The sequence below is a fragment of the Schistocerca cancellata genome, chromosome 4, assembly GCF_023864275.1.
Source record: "Schistocerca cancellata isolate TAMUIC-IGC-003103 chromosome 4, iqSchCanc2.1, whole genome shotgun sequence".
Lineage (NCBI taxonomy): Eukaryota > Metazoa > Arthropoda > Insecta > Orthoptera > Acrididae > Schistocerca > Schistocerca cancellata.
In genome coordinates, this window is record NC_064629.1 from 906,344,466 (window position 1) to 906,366,577 (window position 22,112).

Here is a 22,112-nt window from a genome sequence, read left to right on the forward strand (position 1 = left end):
TCTGAGTATCGAATAATTATTGAGTATCATGCTATATATCATGTCATATAACACAGTTTGTTTTTTCCCCTTTTCTCTTTTGCCTTGATTTTTCCCAAGCATTGACCTTGCCCAGAGGGTAAAGGATGATTGCTGAAGCCAGTATGAGTCCACCAGAGAGGTAAAATGAAGCATCATAGCTGCCTGTTGCTTCCATGAATGCACCTGTAGTGAATAAATTATGCATAACTCTAAATAAATGAGAAATTTCAATGTTCTTATTGTAGATAGGATGTATAACTAATTGCAGTTGTATCAGTGACCTACAATGCACCATACATGTGATCCAGTTTCAACTAATATTTATTTGCTGTGCATAATGAATTCAAGGTCACTTACTCCATTACGTTTGAGAAAAATTATATAAAGGAACTATTAATTGAGGTCATTGTATGCATTATTAGTTTGTGACAAAAATCGGAGAGATAATTTTATATTTGGCACAAAGAAGTGTTTCTACTCATTAGACTGTGTGTCAAATGATAAATAGACACCAAAAAGTCATTAATATTTTCATCGTAATACAATAATTTTAAATCATGGTTAAAATAAAATAGATTATGTAAAGACAACTGTTTACCACACAGAGAAAGCACTGAGCAGTCACTAGACAGACAAACGATAAATTGATACTTGTAGTTTATCTTTTGAATGGCATTCTTTTCAGTGCATACTACACATTACTCCACCTCCCCCTTTCCATGGATACAAATGGTTAAACTTACTGGTACTGTAACCTGGAATAAGTAGTTGGAAACTATCAAGTAATTTGAGTGAACTTTATAGGGACAAGAGGTAGGGAGAGATGAAAGCTTAGGAGGTAATTCCCAGAAAATATTTCTGTCAAAAATAGTGACACTTTAAAGCATTGGCCTCCAAATTTATTGATTACTTAGTGACACTTTAATCCATTGGCCTCCAAAGTTATTGACTACTTCATCATAGTAGCTGCAAATACTGTAGCCAGTAATAAACACCCAAACACATATGCATCAGATTTACATGTGCAGACACTGCAGGTAACACTAATAGACATTAGTTTCAAACGTACAACCCATAAGGATATTATGGAATTTGCCATGTGTCTAAAAAGCAATAATTCTGCCAGTTATGGTGGTGTTTATAACAGGATACTAAAATCTTGTGCTGACTTGCTACAATTACTCTTAAGACACCTGTATAACCAGTGAATGACTCAGGGCCCATCTCCTGAAAGACTTAAATTTGCTGTAGTAACACCTATCTGCAGTATTGGAGAAAGCAGACCACCTCTAATCACAGATCTATATCAGTCATTTCACTATTTTCAAAAGGGTTTGACAATGTGAACATTAACAGAATACTAATTCATTTAACCAAGCAAAGCTTTTTAACTGCTTCTCAGTTTAGTTTTTGTGAAGGATTCTTTAGACTGAAACCAACGTGAGATCTCATAAATGAAGTGCTAGCAAAGCTGAACAAAAATAATGGTCCTGTTGGTATTTCTGTGACCTGACATGAAAATAACCTCAGATTTGAGTAATATAACATGTGAACTGCCACAGAGTTTTGGTACTTGGCCCCTTTGTGTTTCTAATCTACATAAATGATCTTCCGATTACTTTAAAAGGCAGTTCACAAACTGTAGCTGTAATGCTTGCTAGCAACACAACTGCGTTAATCAATGGTCAAAGTGGTCCACAGCTATAAGGTTCAGTCATAACCTCATGAAGACTCTTCTTATGCAGTTTCAAACAAGCAATAATGACTTTTTAGTGCTAGAAGTAGACATTAATGGTCATTAACTGAATAGAGCACAATGTGTACAATTCCATGGATTCAAGTTGGATAATAATTTGAAATGGCGTAGACATTTTGATAAGCAAATCAAGATGTTCAGTTCACAATTTTATAATTTTAGAGGCATCTCTTAGTGTGTTAATCGAAAGACAAGAGGGCTGGCTTTTTTGTATATTTTCAATTCCCATTAGCTTATGGAACTGTCTTCTGAAATAATGCACATAGAGTAAATAAAATGTTTATTTGGTGAAAGTGAGCAGAAAGGTAATCATACATCTTGCAGAAGGATCATGGAATCCTTATGCTCAGTTCCTCCTTAATAATTTTTCTTGTTGATGATAAAAATCAGTTTAAACTGAAATGTAATATACACAGAGACAATTAAAGATGCAAAAATAATGTTCATGTACACTTTAACTTCTTGTCCAGGGGTCAGAAAGGGGTTATGCACTCAGGTGGTAAGATATTGCTACCGTTTAACATAAAGCAAGAAATAGAGAATCCCTTCCAATCCAAAAAGAAAATTAAAAACACACCTCCTAAACACCTCTTTCTAAAAATTATCAGGATATCTAGATTGAGGAATGAAAATTTCTGTTAGTTACATGGCCAGTACCAGTATTTGTTATAAATCTACTAATTGACTGAAAATAGGACTCAGTACTTACAGATTTAAAAATATTTTGTTTGAAAAATGCACTAGCTTGAATTGTATTAAGCAGTATACTCATAGGTTACTGCTAAAACAGCACACACATTGAACATCAGTGATGTCCTTGTCTCATGTTCATGTATACTTTGACTTGTTCCATATCTCTGAAGGATCTCCTTCTTGATGGGATCCAGGGAACATGATAGATGAATGGATGAATGAATGAATGCATGAATGAATGGATGGATGGATGAATGAATGAATGAATTTAGTAAGGGGCATGAATACAGACTCATATGGTGTTTGTCTAATGGAAGCAGACATAGTTACATGTAGTGAGTATAGATCCAAGGGGAGGTAACTGGAGACAGGGGCAGGATAGAGGGAGTTCACTATAGAAACTTCAAAAGAGGCCTATCAACATTATTACTAAAGTGAGGAACAGAAAGAAGTATGAGGCTGGTGGGATTCCTTGAGGAGGGGAGGGGGAGCATTGTAGTTAGGCTGATAATGGAATGAGAAGGCCAGGGAGTAGTGAATACTGGGTTCTGACTGCAGGAAGATTAAAGTCAAGAATGAGTTCATCAGAGATGGAGCATTAGCTCAGTTTATGAAAGGATGCAGAAAGAAATAAGCCATATCCCTTACAAAGGAACCATCCTGACATTTGTCTGGAGTGATTTAAAAATGGATGATTTCAACCACTGTCTTTTGAAATGTGGGTCCATTGTGCTAACAACTGTGCCACCTTGAGTTCAGCATGCAGGAGAAATGTTAGTCCAAATTACTTAGCAGAGGAAATATTCTCATATGTGCAATTCATAAAAACTGATTTTTGCACACAGTACCTTGCCTAGCTGATTGCGGGCATGATGTTTAGACAAATACGGTCAATTTGGTATCTTCTTCACAACCTGTTCCATTTGGATTTTTCTGTACCAACATCATATTCTCTAAATTGCATAGACTGGACGAATCCTTTTTTGTGATTCTTTTGGGCTGAAGTTCTTCTATTCTCTGTTTTCCAGGGTATGTACTCCTCTTCCCACCCCATTTCCACCCTCTGATCACGGGGTTGATATTTATCTATTTGTTCCGCACGTTAGACATGTTTACACACTTACACACCTTCCTCTACACTGTTTTCTCAGCAGCCTATAAACCCCTGCCCCAAGCTCCTTCAATATTTCTCAATTAACAACCTACAGCTGCTGATGTCTCTCTGCACCAGGACATGCTTTTGCTGTTCTAATCCTTGTGCATCCTTATCCTTCTCCTCTTCTGAATCAACATCATCCTCGACAACTAACAGTAGTTGAACTAAATGCTGGGGAAATGTGGTTGAGCATGTGTATGTCAGTGGGGGTAAAGGTCTGAAGAGGAATAAAATTTTAAAGATGGAATAAAATGATCAGTAGCTTTTTTATGTGCTTATTGACTACTTGACATTTCCTCTCCATAGTAAGTAGTTACCTCTAATCATCCACAGTTAGAATTTTCAACAAATTTAGACTACTACTTAAAAAATAATTGGACAGAAATATCAAAATGTTCCCCTTTCCATCTAATTTGAAACTTGTAGGTGGAAGTAGCAGAGTACGTAGAACTTTATGGACTGAGATGATACTACATAGGCAGGAACTTTGATTAGAAGCCACCATGTTCTGGAAATTTCAAAATATGGAATGCTTCCATCAATAAGAGTCATTACTTAATGGGAATAAAGAGCCAGTTGTGTTTCAGAAAAACAATCTTTTCTGAATCTGTGTTGATTGTGTGTTAATAGAGATTGTCCTTTGAGGTAATTCATAATATCTGAAGACGTCCTACCATATCTTACCACTAATAAATGTCAGTCATACAGGTCTATCATTCAATGGATTACTTAGAGCTCCTTTCTTGCATATTGGAGTGATCTGTGCAAGTATCTAAGGTATGGATCTTTCATCAACCAAGTGGTTTTATATGAGTGCTAAAAATAGAACTACTTCACCATTATACTCCAAAAGGGACCTAATTGGTATACAGCCTGGACTGGAAGACCAATCTCTAAGTGATTTAAGTTTCTTTAATTCACCTAGGCCATTTACTTATAAATTATTCATGTTGGTAGCTGTTCTTGGTTCAAAGTTTGAAATATTTAGTCTATCTTACTTTATGTATTTAGTACAGCTACTTTGGTGTTTCATTATGGAAAGTATTAAAAGCATCTCATACTAAAGTGCACGCCAAGTTTTGAGGATGTGTAAGTCTTCTCCATCTTGTATATTTTATATTCTTTAAAATCTGGTGTCCATTTTTTCCTTTCTCTGTTCCCTTCAACAGTGTCCTGACCTGGTTTGTGTACCATGAGGAATCTGTTTCATCTCTTGTTAATTTACTTGGTACAAAACTCACAGTTTCCATCAACACTATTTCTTTGAATTTAAGCCACATTTTATCAATACTTACAGAGTTATATAGAATGAATAGAGACAGTCTTTTAAGAAGATGTCAAGCAAATTTTGTTATTACTATTTAAGGACACCATTCAGTATAAAGTGTTTTATGAAGGTTTATTTAGAATCACCATTGTTTTATCAATAACATTGAGCGTTTTAAAAATCCTTGCCAGTGTTAAATTTCTGAGTCCAAATGCTCTGTATACTGTAATTTCTGATCTAAGCAAGATAGATACATGTAAGTTGCTTGGGCAATTTTTTGGAACCAGTACACAATTAAGATGATAAAAAAGAAACTGATTCCAATATACATGAATTATGTTGTGGCCCAAAGTCCTTTTCATCCCATTTAATTCAGTTTCTATTCACATGTCAAGCTCTGTAGGAACAAATTAAGGAGCAAATCTCCAAGGTCATGGAATGTGTCAGTACGTGAAATTACAACATAAAAGTAATAACAGGTAAAAATAAAATGTTTATGAACCCAAAAAGGTCAAGCCATAAGTTTAAATAAACACAATCAACGGTACAACAAGAATCAGCTTAATTTTTCAAGGAACTCCTCGACAGAAAGAAGATGTGACCCATGAGGAAACTCTTCAGTTTTGATTTGAAAGCAGGTGGAGTACTGCTAAGATTTTTGAATTCTAGTGGTAGCTTATTGCAAATGGATGCAGCACTATATTGCACATCTTTCTGCACAAGAGTTAAGGAAGTCTGATCCAGCTGCAGGTTTGATTTCTGCTGAGTATTAACTGAGTTAAAGTTGCTTATTCTTGGGAATAAGTTAATACTGTTTTAACAAGAAATCACAGTAAGGAATATATATATTGAGAGGCCAATGTCAAAATACCCAGACTCGTGAACAGAGGTTGACGAGAGGTTCGTGAACTTACACCACTTATTGCTCAAAACACCCATTTATGAGCCAAAAATATCCTTTTAGAATGGGAAGACTTACCCCAAAATATAATACCATATGACATAAGAGAATGAAAATAAGCAAAGTAGAGAAATTTTCATCTAGAATGATCACTCACTTCAGACACCATTCAAAAAGTAAAAATGGCAGCATTAAGTCTTTGATGTGGGCTTTCCACGACAGTTTACTATCAATCTGAACACCTAGAAATTTGAACTATTCAGTTTTACTAATCATATGCCCATTCTGTGAAATTAAAATGTCAGGTTTTGTTGAATTGGGTGGTTTCTAACACCTGAGTCTTACTGTGATTTAGTGTTAGTTTATTTTCTACAAGCCATGAACTTATGTCATGAACTGCACTATTTGAACCCAAGACAATGTTGCACACAACATCCTTTACTACCAAGCTAGTGTCATCAGCAAACAGAAATATTTTATAGTTACCCATAATACAAGAGAGAGGATATCATCATCATCATGGATAGTTACCAGCCTCTGGCCAGGTCTGTATGGAACATAGGTCTCTCCATCGCCTTCTGTCTTGCCACGATCTCTCTGTCTTCACCTTGGCCTAGTCTTCTCCTTTCTTCCGGATGCATTCCTCTACTCCTTTCAGCCATCTGTCTCTCGGTCTTCCTCTTGGTCTCTTTCCTTCCAGTTTCATCTCGTGTATCCTCCTGGGTATCCTCTTCTCCTCCATTCTCTTAACATGTCCATACCATCTCAGCCTCGATTTCTCTATCTCTTCTGTAATGGTTCCACCTTCATTAACTCTATGATCCTGTCATTTCTTAACCTGTCTATCTTTGTCAATCCAATACCGTTTCTCAAGAATTTCATCCCTTTAGCTTCTACTTTCCTTTTCTCTCTTCCTTTCATAATACAGGTTTCTGATGCATATGTCATGATTGGGACATAGTATGACTGGTATATAACCTTTTTACTGATTTGGGGGTACATCCTTGCTCCATATCAGACTTCTGACACTCTTCCGAAATGCTTCTGCTATTCTCCCCCGCTCGTTTATGTCTCTGTCTTTTTTCCATCTTCCTGTATCAGGTTTCCTAGTTACTTGAAACTCTCCATTCTCCTCAATTGCTCCTCGCCAGTTGTTATTCCAGTTGTTCCTCTCTCCTTCTTTCTTGTTGCGATAATCATCTCAATCTTACTTATACTAAATATCATCCCATATTCTTGTACTGTTTGTTCCCATATGTCCAACTGCTCTTGTACTTCCTCCTCCTTATTCCCCCAAATCATCAGATCATCTGCAAACACCATAGCTTTCATCTTCCTTTCACCAATTACTTGTGCTACTGTACTTACTGTATCATACATCACTACAATGAAGAGTAATTTTGAAAGTGCACTTCCCTGCCTCAAGCCTTTCTTCTCTTCAATCCAAACTGATCTCTCTCCTCCTGCTTTCACACAGCTCACACTTCCATGGTACATTTCCCTTATCCTCCAAATAATCTGGTTTGCTACTCCTCTGTTCTACAGGGCTTTCCACACTTTGCCTCTATGTACACTATCATATGCTTTTTCAATGTCCAGGAAGGTCATTAGTAGATCTATTCCATATTCATAGTGCTGTTCCTACAGTTGTCTTGCAGAAAAAATTAGATCCACCATGGACCTTCCTGTTCTGAAGCCATGTTGCTCTTCTCTCATTCTTCCTTCTAATTTTGCCCGAATTTGTGCTTCCAAAATTTTCTCAAAAATCTTTGCACAATGACTCATCATTGTTTTACCCTGATAATTCTTGCACTCTCTTCTATTTCCCTTCTTAAAGATCAGGACAATTATTCTCTTCTTCCAGTCTCCTGGGATCATCTTATGTCTCCACACAATTTTCATTACTCGATATAGCCATTGTATCCCCACCTCTCCTGCTGCTCCCACCATCTCTACACTTAGCTCATCCAGACCTTGTCACTTCCCTCCCTTCATCTTGCCCAGTGCCTCTTCCACTTCTCCCCATGTAAGATCTTTTTCTATTTGCTGTTCATCAACTTTTTTCTCCTCGGCTTGTTCCCCCTCATCCAGGTCCCCATTCAGATTCAGGAGTTCTCAAAATACTCCTTCTACATATTCTTGAGTTCCTTCTTATTCTCTACATCTTGTCCACTTTTGTTCACAATTTCAGCACAATCTGTCATACCATTCTTCCTCTTACTTTTAATCATCCCATATAACACCTTTTTTGAACCTTCACTATCCTCCTCCATCATTCTGGTCCACTGTTCCATCCACTTTTTTCTTTCCTCCACCAACACTCTTTTTGCTTCTTTCTTTCTTGTCTGATACTCTTCCCTTGTCTCTGCTGTTCTCTTCTGGAACAATACCCTAAAGGCTCTATTCTTCTTTTGTACTTTATCCTTTGTTTTATCATTCCAGCAGCATGTTTCCTTCCATCTCTTTTTGTTGCTTGTCCTCCCACATATTGCTTCTGCCGCACTTATTAATGTTCCCTTGAATCTGCCCCATTCCTATTCAACCATTTTTGGTTCATCCTTTGGGATGCTTTCCTTTACTACTTGTAGGTACTGTAGCCTGCTTTCTTCCTCCTTCAACTTCCATACCCTTATAAGTCTTTCCTGGTTTTCTGTCCCTTTATTATCCTTAGTCCCTCTCAGGTTCATTACCAGCAAATGGTGGTTACTATCCAAGGCCTCTGATGGTAATACCTTAATGTCAAGGATGTTCCTATTCATCTCACTATTGTACAGGAAGTAGTCAACTATCAACTTCCTCTTTAAATCTTGACTGTACCAGATACTCTTGTGGCTCTCCTTTTTCTTGACCCAAGAGTTCCCAACCAGCACATCATTCCTTTGACAGAATTCCAATAGTGTTTCACTTTCCTCATTTCGGCAGCCCCAACCCTCTGGTCCAAGCACACTTTCGCAGCCTTGCCTTTCTCTTCCAACGTGTGTGTTTAAATCCCCCATTACTATCATATTCTTCCTTCCCATCTGCTTCTGCATTTCCTCTTCAAACTCTTGCTTCTCCTCAGAAGTGCAACCCACGTGCAGGGCATACACTTGTGTTACCTCTATGGTAATCCCCTTGAGTGATATTTTGGTCTGCATCATCCTATCACTTATTCTCTTCACTTCCTCTTTTAATCCCTATCTTACTACCATTCTGTCTTCAATTCTCCTTCCGTCCTCATTTCCACACCAGTACAGTTAAACAGTTTATATAAATAAGGAACAGGAGTGGCCCCAACACTGATCCATTGGGGCACCCACCACTTGACAGCACCCCACTCAGACCCCACATCACAGCCATTCTCAACACTGTGAATAATGACCTTTTGCTGTCTGTTGCTAAAGCAAGAGGTGAACCAATTGTGAGCTACTCCCCGTATTCCGTAATGGTCCAACTTCTGGAGCAATATTTTGCAATCAACACAATCAAATGTTTTAGTTAAATCAAAAATATGCCTATTGTTCAAATTAATTAATTAATCCTTCCAGTACCTCACAGAGAAAAGATAATATAGCATTTTCAGTTGTTAAATGACTTCTAAAGCTGAGCTGTACATTTGATAGCAAATCGTGTGATATAAAATTATCAATTATCCTTACATACACAGCGTTTTCAGAAATAGGTCTAAAACTGTCTACATTATGCCTTTCTCCCTTTTTATAAAGTGGCTTTACTACTGAGTACTTTAATCATTCAGAAAACTGACCATTCCTAAAGGAGAAATTACTAATATGTGTAAATACAGGGCTAACATATGCAGCACAGTACTTTAATATTCTGCTAGGCACTCCTTCATATCCATGAGAGTCCTTAGTCTTCAGTGACTTAGTTATTGACACTGTCTCCCTCTTGTCTGTATCACAGAGGAGTATTACAGACATCAATCTTGGAAAGGCATTTGCCAAGAGAGCTATATGACTCCCTGTAGAAACTAAATTTTTATTTAATTCACCAGCTATGCTCAGAAAATGATTGTTGAACACTGTACATATATCCGATTTATCAGTAACAGAAATATTTTTACTACGAACTGCCTTTATATTGTCAACCTTGTGCTGCTGACCAGACACTTCCTTCACAACTGACCATATGGTTTTAATTTTATTCTGTGAATTAGCTATTCTATTTGCATACCACATACTCTTTGCCTTCCTAATAACATTTTAAGCACCTTACAGTACTGTTTGTAATGTGCTACTGTAGCTTGATTGTGACTACTTCTAACATTTTGATATAATTCCTGCTTTGTTCTACATGATATTTTTATCCCACCAGTCAGGCACCCGGGGTGCCTTTCACTGCTAGTACCCCGTTTAGAATGTTCTGATGGAAAACAACTCTCAAAGAGCATGAGAAATGTGTTAAGGAAATCATTATATTTGTCATCTATGTTATCGGTACTATAAACATCTTGTCACTCTTGTTCCTTGATGAGGTTTAAAAAACTCTCTATTGTTGTTGGATTAACTTTCCTACATAGTTTGTAATTATATGTGACATTTGTTTGAGTACAAAAGCCTTTTAGTGTTAAAATTTGCACATCATGGTCTGGAAGGCCATTCACCCTTTTACTAACAGAATGCCCATCTAGTAACGAAGAATGAATAAAAATATTGTCTATGGCTCTGCTACTGTTCCCCTGCACCATAGTTGAAAAAAAAAAATACAGTCTGGATCAGATCATATGAATTTAGGAGATGTACCAACATCTTTTTTCTTGCTCCATCATATACAAAATTTATATTGAAGTCACCACATGTAACTAATGTCTGGTACTTCCTACAAAATGAATCAAGAACCCTCTATAGCTTGAGCAGAAATGCTCTTAAGTCAGAGTTAGGGGACCTATAAACAACAATTAGAAGTTTAGTTTCACTAAATGCAACTGCCTTAGCACAACATTCAAATATCTGTTCAGTGCAGTGCTGTGATATGTCTATGGACTCAAATGGAATACTGTTTTTTACGTACATGACCACTCCCCCACCCCACAAGGAACTCTTTGAAAAACAGCCAGCTAATCTGTATCCTGGTAAAGGAAGCCTCTGAACTGTCAAATTATTTAAGTGGTGCTCCAATATACCTATAATTACAGAGTCAACTTCTATAAGCAGTTCACTAACTTTATCTCTAATACTTCTTATATTCTGTTGAAATATGCTAATTCCTTCTCTTCTTGGAAACATGATGTCCTCTGAAGGTGAGCCCTTAGAGTGACTTCCTTTAAGTAGATATGATTATCAGGTCTATCAAAATGTGCAGCTCTAATACCAACTACTACAGGAATTTTCCATGAGTGATCCCACCACCACCACCCTCTACACTGTCACCCTATAAGGTTTGCCAGCCTCCCCTTCCCATACCTATTGAGGTGCAGGCCATGCCTAGTGAAACCCAATCTACTGATAGACTCAACTGGCAACACTGAAATGTGACTCATACCCTCTGCCATCAGATCCCTCTCCAGCCCCTTGTTAATGTGCTTAACAGCCACATTAAGATGAGACCAATCGTGACGCAGAAATAGTTGTATGAAATGCACATTAGTGCCACCAATTTGAGTAGCAATCTTTACCAGGTCACCGCCTACATCATATTCCCCATCCCTATCAAGACTGTTCCCTGCTCCACCCACTATCACTACCTGATCCTCCTTCGTAAAATTCCTGCATAACTCTCCTATGCTGTCAGTCACCTGAGCCAACCCTGCACTAGGCTTCACAATACTGGTGACCTGGTACGCACTCCCCAACAGTTCCTGCAACTACTGGCCCACACATCTTTACCTTTCTGTAAGACTTTTCAACTGATCTAAGCCTCCTACCTGATGAGGACTGTCGTATGTTCCCTTCACCTGCAGCTACAAGAGGCTCCTCTCCACTCAGCTCTGACAGTTGGTCAAATCTGTTGCATATACACGAAGTATAACTTCCTGAATATCTCCTCCTCCTAGCTGCCTTCTCACTATCTGAAAGTTCCCATTTCCAGCACACTTCACCCTCCTCAACCTATCTAGTTCCTCCTTTGTGTGTTGTAACTGCACCTGAAGGGCACAGATCTTACGTTCCTGGTCCTCTGTCAACTTATTTCTACTACAGATTCTGCATTCCCAGGAGAGGATCTTGCTAGAATGCCCACTGGCTTGCCCACTGCATTCCCTCCTGATGAAAATACTTTGAACAAATTCCACATCGTAACCCACTACTCACAAACCTATGATAGAGACCACACTTCTCACCCATGGTAAAACTTTACAGTTACTGAAAATGACTATATGTCTATGTTACTTAAGTTCAGTTACACTTGTAGAACTATTTATAGAACTAACAATAGCTGTCTCAAAATTCTCTCTCTACTAAGAAAGCAACTACTTGTATTAATACTACTAAACCACAACTAACACCAATACCAACAAAACTTCACAAAATTACTAGCTAAAACCAAAAATTCAAGTGGTCGCTTTAACACTCAACAAAGTGAAAACACTCAATGAAAATTTTACTGAAATATTTCACTAGAAACAGTAAGAAGCATCAGCTGAAAACTAAAGCATGAAATTTACTAAATGACTTCAACACACAGCGAGCAAATGTTTCCAAAAGTTTATTAAATTGTTATAGTGCCACAAAGAGCATGAAACACCACAGAAAACTATTAAATTTAATAACTGTATAACAGTTCACAAATAACTTTGTCAGTACTTAGCTTTATAACCGCTACAGTTGCAACTGCATGATGCAAAAAGTAAACACACTAGTTTGTTAATCTACCTATCTAATGTTCAGCATTTTTTGTAGCATTACATTTCAAAATCTTCTGTTCCTTATTGTCTTCAATGTTATCATTCACATTCCACCACTGTACAAAGCTAAACTTCCATTTAATAAATAAATAAAATAAAATAAGTAGTAAAAAAGACTAGACAAACACTTTCAGAAGAGACTTCCTAACATTTAAATTTATATTCAATATAACAGATTTTTCTTTATCAGAAATCCTTTTCATGGTACTACTAGTCTACAATTTATGTCGTCTCTACTTTACTTTAGTATCTTCAGTTACTTTGCTGCCCAAGGATCAAAATTCGCCAACTACTTCTATTGCCTCATTTGTTAATATAATTCTCTTAGTGTCATCTGATTTAATTTGAATACATTCCATTGTCCTTGGTTCTCTTTTATTCATATTCATCTTATAACTTCTTTTAAAGACACTATCTATTCTGTTCATCTTATCTTCCAGATCCTTTGCCATTCCTGGCAGAATTACAATGACATCATAAAATCAAAGTTTATTCCTTCCGCCTGATTTTTAATTCATTTTCCTATTTTCTCCTTGGTATCCATTACTGATTATTCAATATGTAGCTTGACTAACATAGGGGATATGCTGCAGCATCATATCTCCCATTGCATCTTCATCTACTTGCTCTTCTCTTTTCATAACATTACCTTTAATTTCATTTCCTTTGTATAGCCATTGTATATACCCCTTTCACCTTTCCTTTCATAGCTTAGTAATGTCTTCCCATTTGAGCTTTTTGCTGTTCATTTCCTCTTTGCTCCAAACGTTTCTGTTACTTTCTTATAGGTGGCCTTTATCATTCATTACCCTGATCATGTGTGCTTCTATATTTTTCCAATCTTTCTTTGGCTTTTCCTGTTTTAAAGTTTTTCAGAAATTATTATTATTATTATTATTATTATTATCTTTTACTGACGTAAAACATCTGTGCATATGACAGTCATGTTTGCATTTATTTTTTGGAGCACACAGACACAGACATAGTTAATATTAACGCATTTCAATTTTGGCATCAGAAAACAGTTTTTTATTCCAGGCCATACTCTCCATCATCAAACTATCTGTAATTTTACATTCATTATTTTGTTGGTGGACTTCTTCAGCACCTCCAAATACAACAAAAGCAGTGCATAACATGATGCAAATATCAAAAGAAAATCAACATACCAGCAAGAGGCGATCCAATGGCAGCAGCAACCCCTTGGAACATCAATGTTAATCCAAAAGCATTTGTCAAGCGTTCAAGTCCTAGTAGATCCACTATAATTAGGGAACGGAGTGAGGCAAAACATGCTGAAATAAAATATTTAAACTAGTTAATACCCTGCTAATAGCTTATTGCAACACAGTAGAAGCTTAATAACACTTAAAATAAAAACACTTAAAATAAATTTCGTAAAAAAATTCATAAATTGCTTAATTTATGTATTTTTGCATGTTCTTTTATGAGATATTATTTACTAGTATATAAAATGTATTTATATTGTTCAAATTTCATGAAAGTGTTTCATAGCTGAATTTAATTTGTAGGTAATTTCATTAAATTTGTTGAGTAGTGAACAGTTGATTGAAACTTCTTGTAAATTACTTAATTTTAATTAATCATGTATGAGGGACATTCAATAAGAAACACAACACTTTTTTAAAATAGTAGTTTCTTTTGTTCAGCATTCCAGTACACCATATTATTCCCCACCCTTTTGGGTAAATCACATTATTTTTCAACATAATCTCCATTCAGTGAGATGGCCCTACACCACATTACTGGAATGGCCTGTACACCCACATGGTACCATCTTACTGGTTGACATCAGAGCATACAACTTGCTGCATCAATAACCTCTTCAGCATCCACGTACTGCTTCCCACAAAGTGTACCCTTCATTGGACCAAACAGAAGGACATCTGAATGTGCAAGATCCAGGCTGTAGCGCGGATGAGGGAGAACACTCCAGTGAAGTTTTGTGAGTTCCTCTCAGATGTGCAGACTTATACGAGGCTTTGCATTGTCGTGGAGAAGGAGAGGTTCGTTTGCATCCATTGATAATCTTGAGTGAGACTGTCCACATGCTCCAACATTGCAGGAGGCACAGCTGTGTGCAGCCGGCCAGCACCCTGGAGATCGGACAAGTCTGTGCAACCATGTTGCAATGGTGATAGATGCCTTACTAAACATCTCACCATGCTTTTGTTTATTGCATGGTATTTGCAGGTATTCTGCAAATGTCTATGAATATCTGTCATGCTCTGGTTTCCCACCAAAAGAAACCCCAATAACAGCTCTCTACAGGGAACACACTTCTGTTGCAGATGCAATATTGAAAAAAATTAGAAGGAAGCTCAGCATTGGCTGTAATTTTGATAATTTATTAACAGCAAAATCAATTTTCACTCACATAATGATCATCTCCAGTGCTGGAAGTTAAACATTTCACATAGCAATCAGTGAATAAGAAACAAAAGACCACAAATACACCTGAGTATAAACCAACTGTTGGCAAGGACATACCTTTAGTGTACAAATTTAAGCTCGTAGCCACTGGTGTCTAGTTATTAGCAGTCACAGAAGCTATGAAATGATCACAATAACTGAAGCTGCTGTTTACATTCACCCATTCAGCAGACCTCAGTGTGACAGGGGCTTGGAACACCCTCTGTGTGATGTGTCACGTGAAGGCTTATTAATTTATTTGGCAAGAGATTACCACAAAACACCATGTGTGCACTTGCAAATCATTAATTGAATATTTCAAATTTCAAATTGTACATTAAAAATGCATAGCAAAAAGGAAGGGGAGATGCACATCTTGACAACATACACTGGCATGTTATTAAAAAAAAAAAAAAAAAAACTTTAAAAAAAAGAAACATTCAAGAATAAAAATCAACATGTAAATTATAAGGTGTCAGATTACAGGAGTAGTAGAAAAGAAAAATATGCAAACGTATCTCATAACTGCATCACAATATGTTTATTATGTTAATACTGTTCTCATCTACTAGGTAATACGTGTGAATCAGCTGGCTGAACTGGAGTTACCCACACTTTTCACTAGCCAACATATTTTAATGTACAACATTTTTTGAGGTTCTTTATAGAGATTGGTAATTGGCTTGTACTTTTGCATCAGTTTTGTAATAACATTTGTCAACTGGTGGTCAGGCTACATAACTCACAGTCATAATAGGCCTTTAACGAAATCAATGCACACTACAGATTAAGTGTTTGGTTATGAAAATTTACATTTTTTGCCAATAGATAAGAAATTTAAATCCTCATCACTTTCAAGTGAGTATTTCATGTTGCTGGTTTCTCACTACATTTTAATTGCTTTAGTAAGTAATTGTGGAAAAAAGTGTATAATCTGGTTCTAATTTGTCTACAGTACGATGTATATTTTGGGAATAATTTGTACTGTTAACTTTCCTAAGTTATGACTTTTCTGAATGTATGATGTATATTACTACTTATCCACACCTTGCATTTTAGATTAATTTTTATAGCCTACTTTGGATATATGGGTATTTTCAAAATCAGCTTTATTGTTATAAGGGGTTCCACTGCTGCTATTAAGACATGTAATAAAATTATCTCCTTCATATGAGTATTCAAAACCGTTTGCTTGACAGTTTCGTGTCTGTTGTATCAACTGTAAATGTATGTATGATGGGTTCTGACTCAGTGCTTGTGCAAAAGTGTATAACCAGTGTGCGATGTATTTTTTGGGACAAAGTTTTTATACTCTAAAGAGAACACTGTTTCCTTATACCCAAGTTCTGTTTTGTATCATATAATAAAATATTTTCTATAAATAACAGGTGTGGTAATGGAGGTTTCTACTAGGCTAGCGTATTTTACACACTTGTGTCTCTAGCCAATGTATCACTAATTCTTTGCAATCCATAACAGTAGTTCTTACTGATGAGTGTACTAAACAGTCTCTGCAGCCACAATGTGCTTTTATGTCATTCTGCTTTTCATAATTATGATGATTTTTTGTAATTAAGCCTCAGAAACAGCTATAATGTGTTAACATGTCCAAATGGGAATAATCAGATGTGTGAATCCTCAAGTCGTTAAATACAATAAAAAGTTGTTAGTCTGCACCGTAAAAAAAATTATAAAGAATATTGTGTTTCATGACATTTTGACCTGTTAAATTGTGGCAGATATTGTACAACCACCACTATTTATGTATTTGACTTCTTGGTTTCAACATAATATTTTACATAATTTAAGAACTTTGCACCTCTGACTTCCCATGCCAGATAGCGGTTACTGTGTTATAACAGATTCTGTTGTATTTGATGTCATGTTGTTTGTATATTTTTCTTTTTTACTAGTCCTGTAATCTGACACCTTATAATTTACCTGTTGATTTTTATTCTTGCATGTTTCTTTTTTAAGTTGTTTTGAAAATAACACACCAGTGTATGTTGGCAAGATGTGCATTTCCCCCTTCCTTTTTGCAATGTGTTTTTAATATACAATTTTAAATTTTAAATATTCAATTAATGATTTGCAAGTGCACATTTGGTATTTTGTGGTAATCTCTTGCCAAATAAAGTAATGTTAAGTCTTCATGTGACACATCACATAGAGGGTGTTCCAAGCCCCTGTCACAATGAGGTCCGCTGTATAGGTGAATGTAAACAGTGGCTTCAGTCATTGTGATCATTTCATAGCTTCTTCTACTGCTAATAACTAGACACCAGTGCCTATGAGCTTTAATTTGTACACTAAAGGTATGTCCTTACCAACAGTTGGTTTATACTCAAGTGTATTTGTGTTCTTTTCTAATTCACTGATCACCATATGAAATGTTTAACTTCCAGAACTGAAGATGATCATTATGTGATCGAAAATCGATTTTGCTGTTAATAAATCATCAAAATTATGGCCAATGCCGACCTTCCTTCTAATTTTATTGTATGGGCGTTGTGCAACAGGAGTCGCCAATCAATCAATATTGAAGGGTATGTATAGCACCACCACCTTTCTGAACCCCATGAAACTATAACAGCTGAAGTGGGAATATTCCACAATGTCACACAACAAAATTTGCATTTTTTCAACTGAAATTGGACAAGAAAAAAGTGCTTAATTACTTACAGAGCAGCCCTCATATTTATTACTGAATATATTTCCGAAATACATGTCATCTGGGACTCAATCTATAAATTTCTTGTGCCGAATGTAACAAGACAAATTTCCACATATTTTAGTGTCTTAATTTGACTTGTGTTGCATTCTTACAGGTGCAAACGTAAGGGAACAAATCTTGAAAGAGGGCTGCAATCACAGAACACTTTCATGACAGAAGAACTGCCTATATCACATTTAAATTTTGACTTGGACAGTTCTCCCTTTGCATTCTGGCACATGTGTGACAAACTGCTAAGTTTCCTTCATATCTCTTTGTTGGCAATTCACTTTACAATATCAAAAGAGGGAAAGCAAATTGTCACATCTGTTTCTTGTTTATTTTCATTGAAAATGTTCAAAAACTGAAAGATACATTTTTCAAGTTTATTACAACTCAAGATTTCAGTCTTGACAGCAAGTTCTGCTACTGATCCTCTAAGATGAATAAACATTGAGCTTAAACGTATAGGTTAGAAAATGGTAAGTAAAAAGTTATCAATTTTAAAATTTCCTTGAAGAGAAGTTGTAGACTTCATAAGTCAATGAATTCAGAAAGAAAAAATACAAAAAAAAATCATATTTTACCTTAATAAGCAAATTTGTAACTACTTTTTCCCATGGACACCAATAATTTGTCCATGTTCAGAAGATATTTCATACTGACCTGTTGCTAAACCAAATACAGCAGAATAGAAGAAAAGATATCCATCAGCTGTTGATATTCCACTTAGCAGTGTAGCAATTCCTCCAATTGATAGTGCTACATTGTTTATAAACAGCGGTTTTGAGCCAGGAAAGCTGCCAAGGACTCCACAACCTATCCTTCCAATTGTGTTTGCAATGCCAATTGTTGAAACCAACCACATTGCAAGAGACTGGTCCATACCATTTATTGTCGCCCTGTCTGCCATAAATTTAATGATTTTATATTACTTTCACAAGTATATATATTAAGTATATTATTGTGTCACAAAAGTGTGCAGTCAGAACAGAATAGCTTATTCATGAGGTATGTAATGCTGGCAGATGCTAAATGGAAGATAAATAATTGTATGAGGCTAGTAATTGATGTCTCTTATTAACCAAATCTCTGCTTTTAGTCAAATTGTGTCATAAATGTCTTATTCCCCCCAATCTGATTCAACATCTCTTCATGAGGTAGTTGATCTACCCATTTAATTTTCTGTATCGTTCTATAGCACAGCATTTTGAAAGTTCCTATTCCTTTTAGTGTGAATTGCTCACTGTCAATTTATCACTTCTGCACATTCCAGATAAATACCTTCAGAAAAATTCTAATTTTAACAACTTTCTCATTTTCAGAAATGCTTTTCTTGCTTTTACCAGTGTCATTTTGTAACCCCCCGCCCCTCCCAAACTTTGACTATCATCAGTTATTTTTATTTTGCTGTTCAAATAGCAACATTCAACTGCTACTTTTAGTGTCACCTGATGTAATTTGACTACACTCCATTACCTTTGTTTTAGTTTTGTTTGTGTTCATCTCATAATTTCTTTTCAAGGCATTATCCATTCTCTTCAACTGCTCATCCATGACTTTTGCTGTCTCTGACAGATTTATGCCATCAGCAAAGCTCGAAATTTTTATGTCTTCTTCCTGAACATTAATTCTATTTTCAAATTTATCCTTGATTTCCTTTACTGCACACCCAATGTTCAAATTGAAAACTAGAAGGATAGACTACATCATCATTTCTCTCAGTTCTCAACCAGTTTCCCTCTCATGTCTTTGAACTTTCATAAGTGTAACTGCAGTCTGGATTCTATACATGTTGCAAATAACCTTTTCCTCCCTATATTTTATTTCTGCTAACTTCAAAATTTCATAGTGTGTAGTCCAGCCAACATCTTTCCTATGTTATAAACACAGGTTTGCCTTTCTTCAACCAATCTTTTAACAAGTAACCCCTTGAGTTTGAGGTTGCAAGTTCAATCGGTAGTAAGGCTCATTTGAAAATATTGTGTCAATAATTATGACATGAAAAATATTAGGTGCTAATGACTCATCAGGTGCACAATGAAGGTGACAGAAAATGAGTGTCCCATAGGTGCAAAGATGAACCTTCTATAGAATGTATTTATTACACTTCACAAAATAGACATTGTCAACATTCGCGCACCATGAACACCAAATGAAAAATGGCACACCATAGTCATCACAAAGGTTCACACCATCAAGATCAAAGGTGAACTCCTTGGGAGTTACAAACTGTGCAGAATGTTCAGCTAGGTATCCACTAGTAAAGAATTCATATAGAATTATATTGGTGTAACGGGTTGATGAGAACTGATGGTACGTGATGGCATGCAACTGAATGTGAAACAGTATGTCATGGAGCTTATCATGTAATTGGTTATCACTTAAGGCATAACTGCAGATAGTGCTATAATATGTTTTATAAGCACATTAAAAGCAAACATCCAAAGGCTAAATTTATCCAGTGGTTCCAGGTGGTATGAACTGCAATATCACAAACATTTCAGGAGGGACAGGTTGCCCTAAATGAGTATGATTTTTTATATACAGACCAGGAAGCAATCAAAAGCAAGTTATTTTGGCGAGTCATTGGCTAAAAGCACCACTCATACAACAGTTGTAGTTCTCTTACACCATTTTCCCACTTGAGCTTATTGTGACTTAAGCATTCCCTGCTGCCCTTGCAAGATCACGCACTCAAGAAAGAATCATAGGAGCAGAGCAACTCCAACTTCTTGTAGTAAAATAGATAACTTTTCTGCTAATTTTCCATTGAGATTAACAGTTGGTATAATTGTATACAACTGCATCAAGGCACTGACATTATTTGATCTTGATACAACTCTCTTGGCACCTCTACTCTCCTGGGTTCCTTTCATATGCATTTCCTATTCAAATCTGTCTGTTCATAGGATGGTGTTGCTATTGGGAGCCCCTTATTCCCAGTTATAGCAAATTTCTTTGTGGAAAAAGACCAGGAAGCAGGCATTGGAAACTGGTTGTTGTATGCTTGGTGGCAGAATGGCAGGGAGGACCTGGGTAGTTTTCACAAACACCTCAGTGGGATCAATCCAAAGATTCATTTGCCATGGAGGAGGAGGCAGGTGGGAGATGAAATTTTGTTTGTTTGTTGTTGTGGTCTTCAGTCCACAGACTGGTTTGATGCAGCTCTCCATGCTACTCTATCCTGTGCAAGCTTCTTCATCTCCCAGTACCTACTGCAACCTACAGCCTTCTGAATCTGTCAAGTGTATTCATCTCTTGGTCTCCCTCTATGATTTTTACCCTCCACGCTGCCCTCCAATACTAAATTGGTGATCCCTTGATACCTCAGAGTGTACCCTACCAACCGATCCCTTCTTCTAGTCAAGTTGTGCCACAAATTTCTCCTCTCCAATTCTGTTCAATAACTAATCATTAGTTATGTGATCTACCCATCTAATCTTCAGCATTTTTCTGTAGCACCACATTTTGAAAGCTTCTATTCTCTTCTTGTCTGAACTATTTATCGTCCACGTTTCACTTCCATACATGGCTACACTCCATACAAATATTTTCAGAAACGACTTCCTGACACTTAAATCTATACTCGATGTTAACAAATTTCTCTTCTTCAGAAACACTTTCCTTTCCATTGGCAGTCTACATTTTATATCCTCTCTACTTTGACCATCATCAGTTATTTAGCTCCCAAAGTAGCAAAACGCTTTTACTACTTTAAGCGTCTCATTTCTTAATCTAATTCCTGCAGCATCACCCGATTTAATTAGACTACATTCCATTATTCTCATTTTGCTTTTATTGATGTTCATCTTATATCCTCCTTTCAAGACACTGTCCATTCCGTTAAGCTGCTCTTCCGGGTTCTTTGCTGTCTCTGAGAGAACTACAATGTCATCGCTGAACCTCAAAGTTTTAATTTCTTCTCCATGGATTTTAATTCCTACTCCAAATTTTTCTTTTGTTTCCTTTAATGCTTGCTCATCATGCTTATGTGCTAGTTTTCTAAAAAGAAAATGGTAGCTTTAGCCACACACTTGACCATAAATCAATGCACACAGACCATCACCTATACTGGAATTCGAACCATCACCCATAACAAAAGCAAGACATCATAAAAACACAGGCAGACAGAGCAAGGAAAATCTGCAAACTAGAGCTGCTTGACGCAGAATTAAAACATCTCACAATACATTGCTCAAGAATGGTTATCCATTTGCTGAGATAAAAAGGGCATTACGACGACTGTGCAGAAATTATATCAATACTTAAGCACTGGTGAAATCAAAAGTTTTCCTGCTTTTCATTAAGTATGTTACTGACCATGTAGG

General features: G+C 36.5%; 1 protein-coding gene across 7 annotated transcripts in view; it reads right to left on the reverse strand.

Annotated features, from left to right (window-relative positions):
- Positions 1–17: 17 nt before the first annotated feature.
- Positions 18–22,112, reverse strand: part of LOC126185071 (monocarboxylate transporter 12-B-like) — a 1,121,214-nt gene continuing 1,099,119 nt past the window's right edge. For 3 of the 7 annotated variants that reach the window (XM_049927846.1, XM_049927839.1, XM_049927853.1), the window contains 3 exons: positions 18,448–18,687; positions 13,805–13,930; positions 18–204 (listed from right to left, as the gene is read on the reverse strand). In XM_049927846.1, the coding sequence (XP_049783803.1) occupies positions 44–204; positions 13,805–13,930; positions 18,448–18,687 (527 nt within the window). In that variant the 3' untranslated portion in view covers positions 18–43. The remainder of the gene's footprint in view (positions 205–13,804; positions 13,931–18,447; positions 18,688–22,112) is intronic. The other 4 variants (XM_049927849.1, XM_049927857.1, XM_049927855.1 and 1 more) reach the window with 2 other exon arrangements.